The 23,440-nt window shown below is 36.3% G+C and overlaps 1 protein-coding gene across 3 annotated transcripts in view; it reads right to left on the bottom strand.

Moving 5' to 3' along the window:
• Positions 1-23,440, bottom strand: part of LOC128987692 (protein FAM13A-like) — a 63,918-nt gene that overhangs the window by 21,706 nt on the left and 18,772 nt on the right. For 2 of the 3 annotated variants that reach the window (XM_054408676.1, XM_054408677.1), the window contains exons 2-8: positions 18,375-18,586; positions 9,337-9,435; positions 8,393-8,552; positions 7,740-7,952; positions 7,341-7,599; positions 6,431-6,523; positions 5,640-5,751 (exon numbers count right to left, since the gene is read on the bottom strand). In XM_054408676.1, the coding sequence (XP_054264651.1) occupies positions 5,640-5,751; positions 6,431-6,523; positions 7,341-7,599; positions 7,740-7,952; positions 8,393-8,552; positions 9,337-9,399 (900 nt within the window). In that variant the 5' untranslated portion in view covers positions 9,400-9,435; positions 18,375-18,586. The remainder of the gene's footprint in view (positions 1-5,639; positions 5,752-6,430; positions 6,524-7,340; positions 7,600-7,739; positions 7,953-8,392; positions 8,553-9,336; positions 9,436-18,374; positions 18,587-23,440) is intronic. The other variant, XM_054408678.1, reaches the window with a different exon arrangement.

Below are 23,440 nucleotides of genomic sequence, written 5' to 3'. Positions count from 1 at the left end.
CCATGCTGCTCCGCAGCGTTGAAATAAATATCATATCTGAGAAATAATCAAATCAAATTTATGATTTTTGATTAAGTAATACAGTATCTTGAACCATATGATTCTAACAATCAATAGCTCAAATTAAAGCCTATAATTTGATTATTTTGAGTCTAAAAAAAAAAAACATAAACAATACTGGAGCTTTTAATTTTTAATCATAGAAAAACCTTTAAAAAAATAATTTGTATGTTGGTTGTTCACCTTGCGTTTGCTCGAAACTCGTCCAATTTGAATAACTAATAGCTTAAATGAAATCCGGTATTCCACTGAATGTTATTTAGGCAAAATATATAGTATTATATAATTATAATTGGTGAATTACATCTGAAATTGAACTACGTATTCGAAAATAAATTAAATTAATGTTTTTGGTTGAGTAATACAGTAGATAAATATATGCCGATGCTTGAAGTGAAATCTGGTCGTTCATACCTTCAATTTGAGACCTCAATCATGAAAATCGGTTGGTAAACAAACGAATGATAATTTAAATAGAATGTAAGTAATCTACGGATATCGCAATAGCATTTAGCTAGTTCAATATCAAATCAATATATCAATATCAATATCAATTAGTTAAGATGGGGACGCCACTATGTGCGTATTTTAACCCAAATATGAGTGAAGGATGAGTGTAGGATGAGTGGCGCGATCTTGTAGTCTTGTTAGTGACTAAGGCCGACATGTTCCTTAGACACAGCTGTTAATTAATAGCCCATACAGCTAATGGCAACTAAGGGACCTACAGTTTATAGTGGAATCCGAACCACATTTTTCCTTGTAATTTACGAATTGGTCTAATTATCAGGATAGTACCGCGGATAGTCGTAGTACTCACTAGTGCGGACGTTAATGCACACCAGGGAGCATCGCATCCACAGTGCATCCCTATAAATATCCACAATTCGTGACCTCCTAAGTAGCTGGATTACAGGACCACGCCACCCCTCAAAGTCCTTACCCAGAAAATTAATTGGTGTTATTTTAACAGTTGGGTTGAACTTTGTAGTTCCATTTACAAACAACTACTTATTAGAAAATTGAAATCTCTTTTTCTTATTATCGACTACATTCATAGACTGTGGATTAATATTATCTCAGAAATAAATGATTTGATTTGTTTGGATGGTAAATAATAGAATGAATGAAGTGACACATAAATAATCAACTGATAAATTTATCAATTTCCTGGAAGCGTCAAACTGAATCCCTAATCCATTCTTACAAACTGTATGTATAATGATTATCGAGCAATAAAAATTAACCTCTTCTGCTTTGAAACTCAAATATGATTGATAGGCTGTCGTAACCACTCAATATATTACAGTATGAGTAAATCTCCAAGAACAATAAGATTGCATGGTTTTTAAAAGTTTCAAGAGAGGAAGCACTTAAGATTTACTGATTGTGAATGTGAAGTGTTTGGATACTATGATATTGTGTAACTCATTCAGAAATATACAAAGAACATATAATAATTCAGACTTCTTGTTGTCAAAATGCAACATAACATACTCAGGGTGTCTAGTTTATTTCCATTATAAAATTCAAGACTAATTCCAGACTTTTCAAGACTAATTTCAGATTTTTCAAGACCAGTTTTTTCAACAATTAGTGGGTGTTGATACCAAAATGTATCGATTCTCGATTCTTGATACCGATACCAATTTTTTAGTTTAACCAAATTTTCTAAATAATACTACACCAACCCCTGTCTTTGTCATAAAGTAGTATTATGATAATGTGGTGTTTTCAAGTAAAGAAATGATGCAGCAATAAAAAATTCTAACTAGCAAATTTGGTTTTTTTTTATCATGAAATCTTCCGCGTACTGTACGTTTAGACATCATCATTGACTGCAGCGGTTACAGAAACGTGATCGTCGTCGTCCGCGATCACGGCAAAATCATGAACATTTCCCGCGGCTGTTTAGACATCACCGTCGTCTCCCGCGGACACGGAAACGTTATCGTCGACGTCCGCAATCACGGCAAAATCATTAGCATTTCCCGCGGCCGTGTAGACATCATCGTCGTCTCCCGCGGTCACGGAAACGTCATCGTCATCTCCCGCGGTCACGGATACGTCATCGTCATCTCCCGCGATCGCGACAAAATCATGAACATTTCCCGCGGCCGAGCAGATATCATCGTCGTCTCCCGCGGTCACGGAAACGTCATCGTCATCTCCCGCGGTAACGGAAACGTCAACGTCGTCGTCCGCGATCGCGGCAAAATCATGAACATTTCCCGCGGCCGAGCAGATATTATCGTCATCTCCCGCGGTAACGGAAACGTCAACGTCGTCGTCCGCGATCGCGGCAAAATCATGAACATTTCCCGCGGCCGAGCAGATATCATCGTCTTCTCCCGCGGTCACGGAAACGTCATCGTCGTCTCCCGCAGTCACGGAAACGTCATCGTCCTCTCCCGCGGTCACGGAAACGTCATCGTCATCTCCCGCGATCGCGACAAAATCATGAACATTTCCCGCGGCCAAGCAGATATCATCGTCGTCTCCCGCGGTAACGGAAACGTCATCGTCATCTCCCGCGGTAACGGAAACGTCGTCGTTCGCGATCGCGGCAAAATCATGAACATTTCCCGCGGCCGAGCAGATATCATCGTCGTCTCCCGCGGTCACGGAAACGTCATCGTCATCTCCCGCGGTAACGGAAACGTCATCGTCGTCTCCCGCGGTCACGGAAACGTCATCGTCATCTCCCGCGGTCACGGATACGTCATCGTCATCTCCCGCGATCGCGACAAAATCATGAACATTTCCCGCGGCCGAGCAGATATCATCGTCGTCTCCCGCGGTCACGGAAACGTCATCGTCATCTCCCGCGGTAACGGAAAGGTCAACGTCGTCGTCCGCGATCGCGGCAAAATCATGAACATTTCCCGCGGCTGTTTTAGACATCACCGTCGTCTCCCGCGATCACGGAAACGTCATCGTCGTCGTCCGCGATCGCGACACAATCATGAACATTTCCCGCGGCCGAGCAGATATCATCGTCGTCTCCCGCGGTCACGGAAACGACATCGTCATCTCCCGGCGAACGCGACAAAATCATGAACATTTCCCGCGGCCGAGCAGATATCATCGTCATCTCCCGCGGTCACGGAAACGTTATCGTCGACGTCCGCAATCCCGGCAAAATCATTAACATTTCCCGCGGCCGTGTAGACATCATCGTCGTCTCCCGCGGTCTTGGAAACGTCATCGTCGTCTCCCGTGGTCACGGTAACGTCATCGTCGTCTCCCGCTGTCACAGAAACGTCATCGTCGTCTCTCGTGGTTTCGGAAACGTCATCGTCGTCGTCCACTATCGCGGCAAAATCGTGAACATTTTCCGAGGCCGTGTAGACATCATCATCATTGGCTTTCGTGGTTACGTAAACGCAAGACGACGATCGCGGCAAAATCATGAAAATTCCCGACTTTGAAATCAAATTTAAGACTAAATCCCGACTTTTCAAGACCGTTTTGAAATTCAATACTAATTCCCGACTTTCCCGATTTTCCCGACTACTAGACACCCTGCATACTATATACAGGGTGAAGCAGACTGCCCGTACACAAAGTATAGCGGCCAAACCGATCGAGGTAGATTGTTCGTAACGACTTACACCCCTCATTTTTACCCCGTAGAATTTGGTGAAATTATTTTGGAATCTCCCAAAAGCACCAAAAAGGCTGCCAACATAAAAAACCAAGAAAATTTCCCGAAGGTCTCGTGGTAAGACCTAGATCCGGTCGGGATTACTTTATCATTTTGGGGTCCTCAGAGGTCAGAAACATCCTCCGTTCAAATTCATATGCATGTATGTGTCCGTTAGCAAATTAACTTGAGCAAAAATTATCCAATTGATGGGATAAAAATAGGTTTTTCTCATTTATACCTTAAAAACATGAAATGTCTCTACTTTTTTCTACATTGTTTTGTAGAGCTTAAAAAAGACATATTTTAGTACCGGTATACTGAAGCATAGTTGTATGCCTAAAGCACGAGTAACACTAGGCTGCTTGTCTGCCACTGGTGATCAGCGTCCGTGGGACCTCATATTGAGTACTGTACTTAAGCAATTATTGAGGATGTGTGAGACAGAACAGCTGCGAGGTTTTGCAACAGCTTACTGTAAGCTGCTTTTTGGACGGTCCTAAATACTTCTCTGTAGAAACGTCCCACAAGCACGCATAGTTTTGGAATAAATTTGAAAAATCAATAACCTGCTTCCCCCACCTCAGTCATTTCTACTCTACAAATTACTGATTTTATTTGCCTAGTTTAAAGCTCAGTTCCAGTCGCCATGTCGTCCTTGGGTCCTCTTAAACCAGTACTTTATCGATTACGGTATCAAGGTGTGAAAGAAAAAGAACTTTATTCAAAACTGCTTAACCCCAAGATGCCTCTAGTGGACCAGGCCTTGGATACAAAATAAGGAACAGTGAGGAGTTTCTTCAAGCCGGTTGCAAAAATTAAAAGAAGAGGACTCAGAAACATGTACAGAAATGTTTTACCAATATACCCACATAAATTCCAAGAACTGCTAGAAATAGTTAAACCTCTAATTGAAAAAGAAATTGTGATTTTTGTCCCCACTGGAACGCTTCTAGAGGTGGTCAGACTACTGGCGTCAGCGAGTCCGAGTGGTCAAGTGACTGCTGGTCGCCGGTGCCTCACTACCAAAAGTAGAACATGACCGACTTTGCCAGCTGCTGACAAATACTCGCCAGCTGGCGGTGCCAGTTGCGAATTTTGTGGTCACATTAAGCTTGCAGTAGGGGCTTATACCAGCTAAGTATGGTTTATTAGCCGCTAATGCCAGCCTAGTGTGTCCCGTGCTTAACAATTAGGGAGAAAATTCAAAAAAGTGTAAATTTGAAATTCCCGTGTTAATCGAGGTAATATAAACTGTAGTAATTTGCTTCTTTACATCAAATTTAACAGTTTTGTTCATTTCATACTAAGCTATCGACGTTTCAAACCCAACTCTTTACCCTCCTTAGTAGAATGTTATTTAAATTGGAAATAAATCTGACAATTTTATGGGAATATTTAAGTGAAAATCCAACCAGATAAATGGATATTTGCTAAGTCTACAGGTTTTCCGTGGCGGGGGTCAGCTCCATTATCAAGATGCCACGGAATTTTCTCATGATCAAAACAACGACCTTTGACCTTTTAGTCAGTCAAACCATAGATAAAACATGCTCCCTTAGTAGATTTGTCATCCTTATGGAACAGCTGAAGACAATTTTAATGTTAGTTCTGTACATCCAACAGTAGAGGTTGTGTTTTGTTTACAATTTGTTTCTTGTTATTTCAGTAATTTAAAACCTCATTTAACCAAATAAAATGATATAATCATAAACAATTACTGGTCTCCTAGTTATATAACCAAGTAGTAAGCACAAATCATGAAAATAACCCTAGAAACAAAATTTTGTCTACACCAGCGATCAGTGTGGACGTACATGAACTAGACACGAAAACCAAGCTTCAAAATTTACAATGGGATGAGGAGTCTACTTGTATTGCTTAGTCTATGGTGAAACACTGTAACCTGACATCCACCATCTGATTTACTCACCTGTGTGTGTTTTCGTGATGTAGTGAAGTCCTCGTGACTGCTGACACGGCGAATGCTGTCGGATTGGCAGCTCTGCTTCTCCTCCACACTTGGCCGTTCCTCAGAATTGGACCTGTACAGTGTTACCTACATGAGCGTCTGAAAAACACTAGTTTCCGTTGTACAGCTACCTGCAAAAACTTGGCTGTTGAATTAAAGCTCAAAAATTTCACATAGGGGTATCAACAAGTTTGTAACATAATATATGCAGTAGGAAATGCCATAATTTGAATAGTAACAAAGACAAACGGTCAAACCGACTTAGGCTATCAGTAAAATTAAACACTTGAAGTCAATGATCAAATTTAGGGCACAAGGGCCTAGTTTATATGGATTGTTATTGGGATGGTATGCTTTTCTGAATGGGAAATAAGTCACCAAGTATCACCCCTTCCTTGGTTGATAATACTGTCAAGGACAGTGAGATAGTAAAGTAAGAACCACATTAAGTAAGAAACAATGAAACATCATCAATGAATGGACACTGAGTCACAGGCTAGTGCAAATGTTCTAAATATCCTGGTTCCATACAAAATCTGTATACAATTCAAAGTTTCTCAGTTGTCGAGACACATCATTCTTATTTCAGAACACATTTCTTTGTGTTTTAATACAATATCCTTTCTCCCTAACATGTGCTTCGGATTAGCGGGAATCACTATATCCCTATTTGAAACACAAAGAAGCATTTAACTTAAATGAAAACAAAAGTGTTTAATAAACCATTAGTTGAACTGTACTTGTTAACTCACCTGACGAACTTGCGGTCTAGACTGGCTGCATCACTGTTGTGACGTTCCTTGCGTTTCCGTTGTTTCAGCTCGTTCGGAACACTCTCTCCCACTCTGCAAAAAACAGTACCCACTGCTGCAAACTGTCCTGGCATCACCACAAGTCATACATTAGTGGGTTGAGTGCCTCTCTTTTTAACTCATTGAAAATTAAAATCTTCGTTTAGCACTCAAACTAAAAAAGTTTCATGGAAGATGTTTCCAATATATTTTATCCTCTAATTGCTGATTTTTACTCTACAAAACTTACTGATGCAAACAAATGTTGTAATAATTGGTACCTATGGTTGGAAAATACTTTTAAGAACAGCTCAAAACAAGGAAACTAAAAACAGTTTGTAGACAAAAGTGAAAAAATAAAAAAAGTATAACTATAATTTTTTACAAAAGATAATAATAGGGGTTAGTAAAATTAATATTTTGGTTTAAATGCATTGAGAAAATTCTCAGGAACTATCAATGATAAGAAATCAGTACTGCAAATTTACGGCAGGAATAATAGGGTATAAAAATTCCTTTTTTTAATATTAAAAGAGCCACCTTATTCTTTCAACTACTGTTCTGTTACTTATGAAGGTGTATTTTGAAGGCATAAAGCATGAAACGTCGGAAAACAGATACTGGTCAAGTTTGACTTTTTTAAATGTTAATATTTTTATTATATTATTACATTTAAGATTTTGGCTTTCAAATAAATTAATTAAATTTGCTCGGGAAAACGTATTTAGATCCGACTTTTTTAGTTGAATTCTAAGATGTACAAACAAATTTAAGTGGACACAAGAACATTTACTGTTAAAATAAACTGCTAGTTTATGATTTTTTAAGGGGTGGGGGGATGTAATTGGTCTGACCACTTAAGACCACTCACTTGTCGCAGTAAATGTGGTTGTAGTCTCGTATGAGACAGGCAGTGACGTGAGTAGTCTCCGGTGTGCTGATACCGTGGAACTCGGCACACAACAGCAGAGGTGAGAACACAGCTGGCAGGTTGGCAGCACTGGTTGGCTGGCGGAGACTGTACAGGTGCAACAACTGTAGCGTGTGACGCAGGGTTGCTGCATGGCGGGGAGGCAGCTCTTGTAGGGTTATGCGGGCTTGGCCACACCATTCTGTTGAGCCACCATATTCTGCAACAGTTATGAGGTTTGTACGTACACTTTAAGGCTACTGTACATTTAGATCTTAAAACCTAAAAATTCAAAAATGATTATGTCTAAGAACATGTAAAGAAATTTCTAAAAAGTTCTAAAAAGGAGTTGCCACTTACTGTGCACCAGAGTGACAAGTTCTGCAGTAGTCGCAGGCGACACCAGTGGTTCAGGCAGGTCGCGCAGCCACAGCTTGAGTAGTGACGCGACAGACGCTACATCAGCGCAAGTCTCTAAGTCAACGTCTCCAACACGGTTGAATGAAGCCTTCAGTTGCTCCACCAGTGCGGGGTTGCCTCCTGATAACCGGAACAAGCCTTCCACTAGGAGACCTGCACAGGAATACAAACGTGAAACTGTTTCTAGACAACTAAAACATATTCAACAAGCTTTTAGAAAATCTTTAATACTTTCAAATAGAAAATAATTTTCAGTTTGTTTTAAAATGTTAGGAAAACACTAGGAAAAGTTTGGGTTGAAGTTAAATACATTTTGTAAATGAGACGTACAGCTACTTGTCCGAGACTAATAAGTAATATATTGACAAATTGTTCCATAGTTCAATCAAAAAAACATCCCTCAACTTAATTTTATAAATCAAGTTTATCAATCTGTAAAAATTAAAACGCCGAGGAGAGTTCCATAACAGTACTTTGAAACAAGACAAAGTAGACGGAACTTTCTCACAAGTTCCTAAAAGAAATAAGGATGTTCCTTGAATGGGGAAAATGTGGATTCAAAATTAAACCTATACTACAAGTGCATAGCTCACCATAAGATTCAATGTAGTTGGACATTTTGATGAGCACTTTGGGAACGTGATCCTTGTTTGTAGGCAGCTCTTCTAGAGGTACAGCAAACACTCTGTTGACCACAGGTTTACGTAGGGAACTTGTAAACATTCGCTTTACCTTCGTGAGACGACCTTCCTCCTGCAATACAAAAATATTGTGTAAGATGATCTCCAACAGTAGCTGCTTCATGTATAGCCATATAAACAAGGGACCAGCACTGTTCAGTGTTCAGTATGTACTGACGTTATTGCAGTACTCTTATGTTCATTGAAGTACTTTGGTTTACTGATTTTGCACTCGGTTAAAGTGGTTAGGAAATTGTATACATTAATTTTTGTATAATACCACCTTAAACTGTTTCAGATTTGAACTATTGCAGAATCTATGGTAGTTTTCAGCGTCAAATGTGTCATCAGTTGCAGCTTACTGCCAGATGTTTTGCCCTTGCTTTGAAGATGCGTCCTCAATGGTCTAAGCCTAGTTCCTGAGAAGGTCTCTTCACAACAAGGGTGAAATGTTTGGCAGTATTCTACAACTGTCAACACAGTTGACGCCAAAAACTCTCATAGTTTCTCTCATAGTGAAAGGATTCACCAATCTTGTCAACCTACACATGTACAATTTACTTAGTTCTGCCACAGACGGGTGAACACGGTGAACACCGGTTGAATAGTTTTAGATGGGAAACCTCATCTTTGATGTCCCTCACACCGCTCAACCGTCTATAAGACCAGATAGTCAACTGCACTTAAAATGCTGGTAGTCTGACCCACCCTAGCTTAACAGTCCTGTAGTTTGTAGCACAAGGCAAAAGACAGGTTCATTAGGTAAAGCTTTTCATATATAAGACGTAGGAATTAAGCGTGTTATCATATTTTAATGAACGGAGGCTTGTAGCAAAGACAGAGTAAGTATGTATTACCTTATCGGAAGATCTGGGAGGTTGGACTGCGACAGAGTTGTTACAGAAGGTCGGACGGCGCATGATGTCACAGCAGCTGTCTTCACTTCCCCAGCCGCACTGGAAACAAAACCAAACATCAATATCACAATCATCAGTACTGAAAATATATAAACATATGTCTAATAACATTTGTAACATATATATTTACACTTATACTGTTGACTCCGTAAATGCATATAAAAGTGGTGATCAATTATGATTGGACACTTCAATCACCATCAGACACAGGCAAATGAATATTTTACTGTACCATCATTTACATGTATTTGCCACCTTGTGAGTCAACATTGCATCTTTATTTATGTAAAAACCGCAATAGATAGAAATATGCAGTTGGCGGGAATCATCTATTGACGTAGGGGGCACAATTTTTTTGAATTCAACGTTACATTCACATTCCCCCCCTTCCCCCCCTGCCACCAACTTAATTTTTTTTAAATAGCAAGGTACCCCTTGTGACATATCAAATAAAAAAGCATGAAATACAAAAATGTTTGATGAAAAAAAAATTGAAAATCGGTTCATAAATTTGTGAGATATTCCTCCCCCCCTCCCCCCGGAACTTAATTTTTTTTTAAAAGCAAAGTACCCCTTGTGACATATCAAATGAAAGAGCATGAAAAAAGAAAATTATTGGTGAAAAAAAATTTAAAATCGGCTCATGAATTTGTGAGATAATCCCCCCCTTTTGCTCTACCCATAACTTGTTTTTTAATAGCAAGGTACCCCCCTTGTGATATATCAAACGAAAAATAAATTTCACCAAACATTTTCTTTTTTCATGCTCTTTCATTTGATATGTCACAAGGGGTACCTTGCTATTAAAAAAAAAATTAAGTTCCGGGGAATTGGGGGGGAAATATCTCACAAATTTATGAACCGATTTTCAATTTTTTTTCATCAATCATTTTCTTTTTTCATGCTCTTTCATTTGGTATGTCACAAGGGGTACCTTGCTATTTAAAAAAAATAAGTTGGGGGCAGGGGGGAAAGGGGAGGATCGTGAATGTAACGTTGAATTCAAAACAATTGGGCCCCCTACGTCAATAGATGATTCCCGCAAACTGCATATTTCTATCTATTGCGGTTTTTAAATAAATAAAGATGCAAGTTTTTAAAAAAACACCCTGTATATATGTTACAGGTGTATTTTATTTACTTTATTTATTTGTTATGTACTTTCAGTTTTACAATATTCAAAGAATGTGTGTATTTATCAGCACTACTAAGGGCTAACCTAAATTTTCCCTAAGCATCACATTCTATATAACCTCACACACAGGTGTCCCATTATAATAAGAGGCGGTTTGCAAGGGGGGCTATAGGAATAGGCTGTCGGGGCTAAAGCTCTCATTATCCCTTAATACTTAATACTTTTTTGAAATGGCGACCAGGAAATATTAAACGTACATTTTGATCAAATACTTGACAGAGGTTTTTTGACACAGTTCTAGAAGTTAAAAATAGCTTTTAAAAATCACCAAATGGCTTAAAAATAGCAAATGTTTTGTAGGCGAACCCCTTCACACCCCCTCCTATTATGGAACACCCCCTTGTCAGAGCCCTAGAACCGTCACTGACTATCAGTATATTTGACAGTAAACATCCCATTTGTATCAATTGTCGATAGTACCTTATTTTCATTCTACATAAGGTGTCACATTTTGATCGGTTAAAGTTAAACTACAGTGTTACAGTATACAAAAAATGCCTATTTTTTAAAAGCTCTAACTATCTGAATTCAAATACTAAAATCAAAGGTACACTTTGTGTTCATAATTAAAATAAAATAAAATTACATTTTGTAATAATACTGTTGTATTTTAAAATGAATGAACCAACCTAGTACAGTAATCAATCATAACTAAAGTCTGAGGTTCCTGTGAAGACATTCTTCTACTGTTTAGAAACAATAGGATGCCAAGAATTGTCTGGATATAATCTGTCTCAAGTAGTCAAAGATGTTCTGAAATGGCAATTACCAGGTATAGGACCTTGTATTTCAAGGCAGCCTCATATTCAATGGGTCATAGTGGCATTCTTGTCAGATCAATCATACTCTATTTTGAATATTACCAATGATTACATTCATTGATATTAACAATCAGCCTCATTTCTCAATTATATCTATTGAATTGGGGCTTTATAAATAAAACCATATCTGTTTAAGTTTAAGTATTTTTTATATGAGTCTAATTTTAATTAATCTTAGTTTATCTGAAATACTGGCTATTGTGTATTTAATTGAAATTATAACAATTCATTTTAGTATTATTTCATTTACATTTCAATTACTACATTTACAATACCAATTGTTGCATAGCTGATAATTTAAGTAAGTTAAACAAAAATTCTATATCCTCCTCAATAAACATCTGCTAAATATTGAAATACATTATGTATAAATTAAATCCATCATCTTCAATTACATTCTATCATGTTGTCATGTGATATTTCAAGGCAAAAATAATTCTCTTATGCATGATGCATCATTCTTATTTATTACAATGTCATTATTTTTGCCCTTAAGACAGTAAGTTTTGTTTAATGTAAAAAGTTATTTGAAAGCTAGACCTTAATTTTAAACGGTACATAAAAAGCAGGATTAGCAGGATTAGAGCAGGATTTAGAGCAGGATTAGCAGGATTTAGAGCAGGATTTCTCTAAATGATTTTAATTTAGTCTGGTATTAATTTTTAAGTAGAGTTAGCAAATAGTAGACCAAAGTACTGTTGGATTTTGTTGGTTATGGGGGTTAATCACTTCCATTATTCTAAATGCCACGAATTATTCTTAGTAAGAATAAGATTATTCAATTGTAATATTTAAAATATATATTGTAACATGTCTCATTTTGTCTAGTTAGCTATATTGTATTTATTAACTGACTATGCTATAACGTTAGCTGTTTTATGACATTGTCAATAATTTTAAAAAATTCAAAGGGCAATAAACCGATTTAATTTCATTTCATTTCATTATGGGCCGATTATTTAGATCCAAAACACTCAGAAAAAATACAGTGACTACATTACCTGACACAGTATATTTCATTATTAGCCATTCCTTAATTTATTTAACCAGCTTCATTTTATCATTGAGTAAGAGACACAATCGCTGGACACAAGTGGAGGATGAGTAGCTTGTAGCTTTGTTACTGACTTAGATCAGCTGTTTTTAAGTATGGATACTTTATTAACCCATCAAGGCTGGGTTCAGTTTTGAGCCATTAAAAAGCTACAGAATTTTCTCAAGACTAAATTGGCTACCTTCAGATTCGGCTTACTAAGCAAACACTATTTAAACACTACTAGCTGTTACCCACGGGCTTCACCCCGTTTGACTTCATAAGTATTAATAAAATTATTGATTGGTTTGGTTAAGCTGAACAGAATACAGTAATTCAAACAAATAAGTACAGCTGAGGTATTTTTAACATTAGGTACCGCCTATGGAAAGTTCCCTTTAGAAAGGAATTACGACCTTAAAGGGCAATTTATGAAATAATGGATAGTTTTGCGCAAGGTTTCTCATCATGACGAACATTTTAAGTATATAGTTTAAGGGGGGTGTGACTTGTAGTTTTTTCAAAAGTTCATGGGTATTTGGGCTTTATATATAGATTTCTCAAAAGTTCATGGGTACTTTGGGCTTTATATATAGATATTCACTAACTAATTTGTGTTCAACAGGAAAGAAAAAAATTATGAGTCTGAGAATAAATATAATTAGGATAAAACTGACTACAATAATTAAATTGCAAAGGGAATGCTCGTCAGTAGTCTATCGGGACTTAGCGAAGTTTGGCGAGGTTAAAGTGGGGTAAAGCCAGTGACAATGGCCAGGACCGCTATCTGGGTCAACCCACTCTTAAGAGCTTAAGCCGGCTCCACTTCAGCAAAACTCCTGCTCTTTATGTACCGTTTAAAATTCAGGTCTACCTTTCACATTAATTTTTACACGGAACAAAAGATTAAATGGAATTAAAAGAAAATTCAGAGTAATTATAGATTGTTTTAAAAAGGAATCATTTTGATTAGAATGTCTTAAAGAAGGAAAGATTTAAGGCATCTCACTGGTCTAAAATGGTTTTGTATGATACTTTAGCCCCTAAACGTTTTCTTAACATTTATATTTCCCCTTTGACGTTATGTTTCCTTTCGGTGTTTTATCATGGAGTAACCTTTAATAGCTTAACGATCATGAGTATAGATAATACAGGGACAGGGGTAAGGTATTTCACCATTTGGAAAATGGTCTGTTTTAATCAAGTCAGTGCACCTAGTTAACTTTCGTGTTGTCAAATTGGCACAAAATCATGTAATGTTTCAACGTGTTTAGGTTGATAAAAAAATGTTCTAACCATCTCTATCACGATACTTCAATCAAACTTTGAGCTTTAATAATTTTCCCTACTAGCAAATAAGGATACACCTATTTAGGCTAAAACTTTTAACAACTTATCTACACAATACCAGAAAATATTATAAACTATAATTTAAACTACAGAATAATAATTTATTATAGACTTAGTAATGTATTGCTGATTAAATATATTTTAAACTTTCTCTGCACACCTTTGAAGCATTTATTCACTTGTATTTCAGGTAGCTTCTAAGAATGGACAGAACATGGTGACTGGTGACACAACAACCAGACAGACAGTCCAGAAGACCAATTGGTTGTGGTTGCAGGACATGAGGTCACTAGTCAACCAAGACTTGGTTGGGTCACCAAACCGGTTGACACAGGTCAGAACTCATCTCTTGGCCAACTGTCTTTTACAGACTTTGTACACCAGTTGAAATTGACAATGTAAATCACCTCTCGTAACTTCATAAATTTTTGAAATTAAAATTGTGGCTCGGTCCACGAATGTGTATAGTATTTGCCTAGTAAGGTCTCAGGTTCGATCCTGAGAAAATCCAGAAGATTTTTTATGGTTCTTTACAGGACCCAACTGTCATTGATCATAGGGCTTCCTACTTATCATCATTGCTAAATAAACAGTTGATCTTAGCGGACAAAAAAGGTACACAGAATTTCTTACCCTATTCTACACTCATCTTGCATTCTAATTCATCTTAAAATATACATACAAAGTATGTCAATAATCGATTAATTAATTGAAATTACCAAAAGTGGTTGATAAGGCAGATAGCAGACAGCACCTGGACATTAATGAGGGCAGATGATGATACAAATGTGAAAAATTAAATATTTATAGAATAAAACATATAACCAAAGAATAGAAGGAAATGTGAAGGAGCCAAGACTAAGTTGATAAAGAGGATATCTTAAAAGAAGTGGGGACAGTTAGTTGGTAAGGCTAATTGCAGTACCTTCCTGGGGGGTATAAGCAAGTTAACAAGTTTCAACAACTTTTAAAAAAATCAATGATTTTTAGAGGGAGAGCTCAATAAATAAATATTGCCGTTATGGCCAAACTGATCAACATTTTAAACGGTAATACTTAGTTTGATAACTAGTTAAAGTAGATACTTCTAATGCTAACTTACACATTTATACATGGCATTGTATAATCATACAATACAGTCTAAAACTTTTTTTTTCTAAAGCCCACAAAAAAGTATTTACAATATCTTTTCAAAAATTCCTTCCATGAAATTGACAACTTCAACTTACCAGCCAATGACAAACGTGAAGGTTGATTTAAGAGTGTGATGTGACAACGCAAACTGTTAATGACTGGAAACATGCGAGCAGAAAATTCCAGAACCAAGTCGTGGATAGTAATTTGGACCATTGCTGCTAACCAGGCAATCGTGTGCCTTCTAGAGGTCAGTTGATTGTGTTGAAAAATTTTAAACTTTTGTTATTTCTGTATAGTATTGTTCATTAATAAATAAAAATGTAATAAATTTATAGTTCGTAAAATTTAAACTTTGATTGTTCATTGAAAACTTGAAAATATATTCAACGTAATTCTATTATGGAATTTATTGTTTCAAAGCAAACTGGAAATAACCCAGAATGAATATAATATTTAGGTATGTTTTATGTAGAAGAAAATTTCTTTTACTAGAAAAGTGTTCATCTAGTTCCTTGATTATATTGCCACATCATCCATGACTGCATAGTTATATCACTCATTATTATAGTGTAAGTAATCAACTAATACTTTTTGATGGAAGAAATTAATTGGTAGATTAAAGAAAGTTGACATTCACCCATGCTCATTCTGTTACTTGTATTTTTATTAACTACTTGTCAAGATTATATTTAAATAGATAAACTATATTTTAAATATTTAAATTTTTAAATAATGACAAATTCAATTGGTTTCAAAGCAAGTAGTAATTTGGTCAGTTTACTCTGAAATGTAATTGCTTAGAGTTAAACAATATAAAAGGCCTGAACATTTCTCCATTGGTTATTGAACAAACAACGGCACAAGCAGAGTGTCTGTCATTAACAAGATTTAATCTTAGGCAGTGCCGGACTTAGGACTTTAGGGGCCCCGGGCGAATTTCCCAATGGGGCCCTAGGATTTCAGTTTGGGTGGGGGGTCCTCCGGGGGGTTTGGGGGGTATTTGATACCCCCCAAGCCAAAGGGGGGTCCGGGGGTCCTCCCAGGGAAAAACTTATAAATTTAGGTTTCAAATAGAGCAATTTAAGGCCAAATAAGCAATAAGTTCTATATAAAAAATAGTTTTAAAATATAACTATTTTAACATATTTTATATACAGCATCTTTTAAGTTTATACACAAAAAATAAAAATGTTTGAAACCTAATCTCTTACATTCACTATTTAAACAAACTCTGACCAAATGTTTCAATTGCTTTGTAGTACCAGTGACGGCATATTTGGTATGGTAGCATGGTAGGCTACCATAATATATTTGGATTAGAAGTATTGATATATTTTTGTTTATTAAGTATTTAAATTATCGATTATTGCTGTCGATTTGTATGATATTTCAATATTACTACAATATAGGTGTGATTATTTTATTTTGGTTTAAAATTCTTTTTCTAATAATAAAAATCAAACTAATTTGAATTTAAAATCTTTTGATTTTTGCCACGATTTAACCACCTCGTTAGAGACATATAGCGTGGTTTTTAATTGTTGAAGTAGTAAACGTTGCTCATTCATGTGTATATAGTTTTAATGTATATTAACTCATATACATAACATTTTCTGTTTTCAATTAGCCTACGTATCAACACCAATACAATTAAAATAGACTTGGAACTAGGTTTTTTTAAAATTAAAATTCATTAACCCTAAAACACAACTGTTGGGTTGTAGAGATTTTTGTTTTTCGTAAAAAACCATAAAATATAAAATATGACTTATGTTTATTTCCATAATGGTTTTGGTACCTATGGCATTCTCGTTTTTATAATATGTTTAAAGTCCTAGCATTAAAAGTACCATTGAGGACTTTCAAGTTTGAGTTTTTTATCAACGAGCAAAATCTTGCAATAAAAGTATAATAAACACTCACAAGCTAACTATTTATATGAGTAACTGAAAGATGTTTAAATGGATCCAATATTGATTAATACAACACAAACATAGCATTGAATACAACATTACTCACTTAAGCTTTGTTTTTGTACTGTTAGTTTGCAGTACAATTGTGAATCTCCATTTAACACAACACAATATCACAAACAATTTATTGTATTTTTGCCCCAAGCGCGGGGCCCCCTTCAACTCATTCGCCGCGGCCGTACGTTCGGGCGAGCGGCTTCATTGAAACTGAAACTTGTCCGTCACAGTCACAGCCTAACACATATGCTCGTGTAATCCAGGCCTAAGCGTGGGGCCCAATGCAACTCTGAGGAAAAGTCCCTTAGGGTCAAGAACTTCGTTCCTAGTAATGCCTTAAAATGCTCCTAACAATAACCTTAAATATAGGATAACGAAAATAAAAATAAAGTTGTTACAAAAGAAGGCCATTTGGTAAGTGTCTGATTAATTTTCGAAGTTATTAATAAAAACTACTGTGCAAGGGGGCCCCGGGCACTCGCCCCCTCTGCCCATAGGTAAGTCCGGCCCTGATCTTAGGCATTCAAATAATTGTAAACTTAATGTTTGTGAATTTATTTTTAGCAATGTAATTCATCTACGCAAAACCTAACAAAAATATAACAGGCGAATTCGCAGGACAGCCAACATCTTTAACTTTACATCTATACATTACAAGTCAATTAAGAGAAATTGGGAAATATTGTGTTTTAAGGGTAAAAAATAAGAAAAGGCAATTTTTACCCCATAAAACCCACCGTAAAGCCCCATTCCCATGGTCCAATTATGCTGGTTCGCGAACTCATTCAAGTTTATCTTGCCATACATTTTCAAGCAAAATTTTATAAAAATCGGACAAAAATTACCCAAGTTATCGGACATATGTAATGTATATAAAGTTTTGAACGAATGGTGTTTTTGGCCTCCAGGGGCATCAAAATGAAAAAGTATATCAATCCCGTGTCCAGGTCTTACCTACGTTAATAGCTATTTCCCTAGAGGGAAATTTTCTAAAACTACCAAAAATCAAATTGGCTGTAGTTGAGTTAAAGCCCACAATCTCAAGATCATATCTACTATCTATCTACATTGTACTTCATCCTGCCAATGTTGGACCCTGGTATACTTGATAGTGATTTTAATAAACAGTTCTGACTGAAGGTAGTCTTATAGCTGAGTAACAAAGCTGCAAAGATCATCTACTGTACCCATCTTGAACCCATGCACTGCTTAAACAACGAATACTTGATTCGTCACTAGATTTTAATCTTTAGGGTCCCAGATTCAAATTCAGTTAAATCATCAAAGGATTTTATCCAAGGGATAATGTCACGACCCTCTAGGCCTACCCTGAAGTAATGTGTAAAACGCAACAACCTTAGTGTCTTGAATTAGGTGGGACATAAAAATAAGCTAGCGTTGCTGTCTTTGAGGCTTGATTAATTGAACGTAAAATAGGTCTTACTATTTATTTCTAGAAGTGGCATACTCACAATACAGCCCTTGGCGACGTTCCACAGTTTGGCGGAGGTGGAGGGGGGAGGGGGGCTCAGACAGAGACACTGGAGGGGGTCGGGGGGTTCATGTCTCTGTCACGGCACATCTTGACAACTACGGCTGTTTCAGAAAATGGGTGGAGACCAGTCGGTACGTGAGCATGGAACTGGACCGGAGTGAGATTACCGCTTCACCCCTGTAGTCACTACTGCAACAAAAACATCAATTAATTAGTTAAATTGTAACTTCCTACCACTGCATGGAAATAATCACATTGCCACATCTGTAAAGAGTATGCAAAATAGCTCATTTCCGCTCTAGAGCGGAAATGACCATTCCCGCTCGCTAAGTTACTAAATCAGCTGACACGTTGATAGTATAAGTATTATACTAATTAAGTAATACCCCAATATATTTTAAGTAATAAGTTTTTTAGATAGGTACTTAAATCACATTTGAAAACTTAATTTCAAACCTTTCTTGGCATAAAACCAATAATTGACTTTTAACGTATTTTTCTAACTCTTCAACTTGGGAAAGCACAATGTTGAGTCTCATTTGCAATAAATTCTCAATAATAACTTACTGGGTGTTTACACAAAATGATCAATTCTAGCTTTGACTCATTCATCCTGTGTTAGAGGAAGAAACTTCTAGTTTTCATTATTTGTTAGGAAAACTACAAAATTTTTATAATAAGTTGTTTTGATTAGCAGTTCCTTCTTACATTGTTGTGGAATGAACAAAAACAAGACAGTAAAATTTTGGGATTGGATCCTCGAGAGAAGGCCAGTGTGTCGAGTGGTTCAAAGAAACTAAGCCTCCTATTGTTTTTCAGCGTAGATTTAAAATCCTCCATCAAAGAACACAATAAAAGCATGGTAGGATAAGTTCATAAACACCACAGAAAGGGAATGGTCGCCCAAGGGTAAGTGAAGAAAATATTCAAAAAATGCAACATGCAATCATTTCTTAATAATCTAAGACATTTAACAATATCTGCAGCTTGAGAGTTTAAATCAAGCATTCCACTCTACACAAAGTGTTACAAGGATTTTTGCATTATTGTGCTTACAAGTTACAGATACTTCAAAAGATTACACGACAAGACTGTAAAACACCCTGTATAACTTGTGATAAGTTACCTTAGTTTTGGCAAATATTCAATAGGTATGGGTACCTTTTGTATCATAAAACAAGTGAGCTTTGAAAACTCACTATGGTTTGCTAAAAAAAAATTGTTATTTTATCAAAATACCAGGACAAAATCCATAATTTCAGTGCTAAATCGAGGACTTATCAAGGATTCATTGTGATTTACAGTATTCAAAGTCAATGGTTGTGTATTTTATGTTCACCAATGCTATAGTGACAATAACAAAAGTTACAACCAAGGAAAACTTTAGATGTCATTATATCCACCTATGTCTAAATTATGTCAATTATGTAAATTATGTCTAAATGCCAACCTACAAACATCGCATGCTCACAGTTGGTGTTCAGAAGCCGAACTTGAGTTATGAGCAGACCTTACGAGGAATTAAGTTAAGGTCAACCATTCACTACTCACTTCAATTGGCAATTTAGGACAGGCCTTGAATCTCTTGGAACAAATGTTGCACATCAAGCGATACATTTTCCATACAATGTTCCACAATAACTGTTAATTATTTCTCTCTTTACCTGTTTCAGTGGCGCAAACTGAACGTTTCAGTTATTTAACATTTAAGATTTGAAGGCGCAATTTAAAGATTGTCTATGATTACTAATGAGTTGTATATTGTACTAGCTGTACCCGCGGGCTTTGCTCCGTTTAACTTCTTAATTTTCAAGATGAGCTCGTTCGCATGGCTTAATCACGTCATGGTTGAAGTTCGTTCGCTACGCTCACTCACCTTTAGGTTGGAGCTCGTTCGCTGCGCTCACTTGCCTTCAGGTTAGCTCGTTCGCTAATCTGCCACCAGGTTGAAGTTCGTTCGCTACGCTCACTCACCTTTTGGTTGCAAATTAGCTGTTGTCATAAATTAAAAAAATAATAGTGCTGCACCCTGTTGGTAATCCTTGTAACTTTCATGCTATTGAACATCATAGAACAGAACCAACTTGTTTAATTGAAACAGCTGTTAAGATTCATTAACTCCTTTTAAATATGAAAAATCATAAGGTTAACATGGGAAACTCCAGAGTCACTGGGGCGGAGCCCGAAAGCCCGATCAGAATAAAAACTACTTAGTTGCCCTATTTAATGCCCAAAGAATCGATGTACCGAATTTCAGCCTCGTAGGTAAATGGGAAGTGGGAGAATTAGTGATGAGTGAGTGTGTCAGTGAGTCAGTGAGTCAGTGAGGGCTTTGCCTTTTATAAGTATAGATTGTGTAATACAATTAGAAAGAAAACCAATAAAAAAATAAATTAAAAAAGTTTGTGTCACATAAACTTGTGTCATCGAGATTATTTTTTCTAAATATTAATCATATTTGTTATACACATATAAAAAATATCAGAAAATTTATTTTAAAAGTATAAAATCTTATAGCTCTAGTAAAAAACACCACTCAACATAAACACAGGTGGGCAGAGTCTGACAAAGTAATAAGTGAATGTAATGGATTGGTGTACATCACAAACATTCAAACTCATACTTGTCACTTGTATACCACAGGTGCGTCCTAAATGTCACTGCCCAAATGTCAACTTGTCCCACACATTTATTTATGTTGGTTAGAGCCAAAGTAGTACAGCTAAAATGTGAACTTCAATAGTAGGGGTGATTGAATAATTTCTCCATAATCATTTAGCATACAACAACGCTTCCATGTACAGTACTAAATTATTTGTTTTTTAAGCTCTACAAAATGGTAATAGTATTTCAAATTTTAAAAAGGTCAAAAATGAAAAACCCCATTTTTACCCCATAAAATCCTGTTCTCAAAGTCCAACGATGTGGTTTGCGAACTCGTTCGAATAAACGCAAATTTACACATTTCTACCTAATTGAGTAATCGTGTTAACGGACACACAAACAATGGCTGTTATTTCATTTTCATACATTTATAAATTTGAACGGATGGCGTATGGCTTCTGGGGACTTCAAAACCAAAAAAGTAATATGGTCCTGGGTCTAGATCTTACCTTGAGACCTACAGTAATAAATTATTCCCTATAGGAAATTCGCTAAAAGATACAGCAATCACAGTTATACATTTTAATATACAACAAGTTTGTTAATTTCCTATGCTAGTTGCTTTTTAAGAGATTTTTTAAAATAGAAAAGTGGGAATTTAATGTTGAATTACAATTTATGTAATTTAATTTTGAAAGGAAACCCAAATGTATACATTGGTAAAATTACTGTATAAAGATGATGCAGCAAAATATAATAAAGTCAGATATTTGATTTTTGCCTCAATGATTCTCGTCAAATTTTAATCACACTTAAACAAGTCCAAGCATAATCGTTCAGAGTGCAGCACAAATTATTGAAGTTTACGTCAAAATTGCATCATCATTTGAAAAAGTACATTTTTAATGTTCAGTATTTTCACTAAAACTAAAAATATCGAATATTCTAAGCACTGGGAATTCGTGAGCCTGCAAAAAGTACTTTAGCCTAATAGAAAAGCTCAACAAGTGTATTAGATAGGGCTGTTATCTGCCATTGACGTCATTCCTCCAACTAAAGTACAAGTTTAGTACATTATAACATGGTGATAAGTGTTATCATAGGTAACCTCTGGAATGATTAAGTTGAGCATGTTGCGTAGGTTGAGGTGGCTTCGATAGCAATCATTTAAGTTAAATAATAGCTTAAGGAATTAAATAAGTTAAGGAATCGCTTGATAATCTAAATTGACGAGTTTACATCCTCATTGAGTACTTCTGTTGGTTAATCGCATGGCAAGTGATCTCGCAAAAACGCAGAAGGCGTAAACATATTTTCGGATTATTTTGAGGATTGTGGATTTTATAGCGAGAGTGTATCCAAACAAAAGCTAGTATTTAACAATACTGTAGCTTTAAAACTAACACAACCTAACCCAACGGAAGGCAAATTTTTCACCAAACCCCTTTACCTAAATTACCTTTATTTTTTTGTGAATTTAGCACCCGGAATGAATTCAGTAGGATACATGCCCACTGTAAAAAAATGTTTATCAGAAACTATTGCCAGTTTTCCCAAGAAAAGGTTATATTATTGAGTCTAATTAATTCCAAGCTTAGTACGATTTTTTTTATTTAATTTTTATCTAAAATCTTGTCAGCATGGAATTAATAAAATGCTTAAATGGGAGGTACAGTGTACTAAAATTCTGGGGTGAAAAATCCAGGCCGTACAATTTGAGTTTCATGAAGGGGGTAAAATTCCGGCCCATACACTCTAGGTTTTATAATTTAATTTGTTCTGATTACATTTACAACCGTGAAAAAATGCATATAATTAGGCCTATAATTCCACTTTTATATTATTCAACTCAGGTTGTGCAACTCAAAAGTTCGCGATCGGAATTTTACCCCCTAGGCTGTGACGTTAGTTTTGCTCAAGGGGTGAAATTCCGCTAACCCTTGCTGCAACCTGGATAGCCAAAAAAGATGAAAACCCATCCCGGGCTAGGTTCTAGCCTAGTTGATCAAAAATATTGATTTCATGACAGAGGATGTGGTATTTTATAATTTTATGTAGACGTTTATTCATTAGGCCTACGATTGAACACGGGAGATTTGTATAGTAATTTAATGCATCAAACTACAGCAATAACAAATTCTGACTGATAAATTTTACGTCATAGGTTAACTAATAAAAAACTACGGAATATGATATTAGTTTGAGAAAATCTTAAGTTCTTTAAAAGTCTGACAACCTCTTTTAACCTTGAATTGCCCGCCCACATATGCCTCATGCCTGTGCCTGGAACCATTCTGGAACGTATCCAGCAAAGCAAGGGATGAGCCAGTACGAGAGGTTAATGTGCAGATGCAGACACAAGTCACTATAACGTTAATCTAACAAGTCACGTAATTGCAGTGTCAGGTTGACTAGGTTCAGGTTGACGTAGGTGTGGCG

This window comes from Macrosteles quadrilineatus, unplaced genomic scaffold (assembly GCF_028750875.1).
Source record: "Macrosteles quadrilineatus isolate MER2022 unplaced genomic scaffold, UCM_ALF_1.0 Scaffold_2__2_contigs__length_208266976, whole genome shotgun sequence".
NCBI classification, from domain to species: domain Eukaryota; kingdom Metazoa; phylum Arthropoda; class Insecta; order Hemiptera; family Cicadellidae; genus Macrosteles; species Macrosteles quadrilineatus.
Note: the sequence above shows the minus strand (reverse complement) of the source record. Positions and strands in the feature narration are given on the sequence as shown.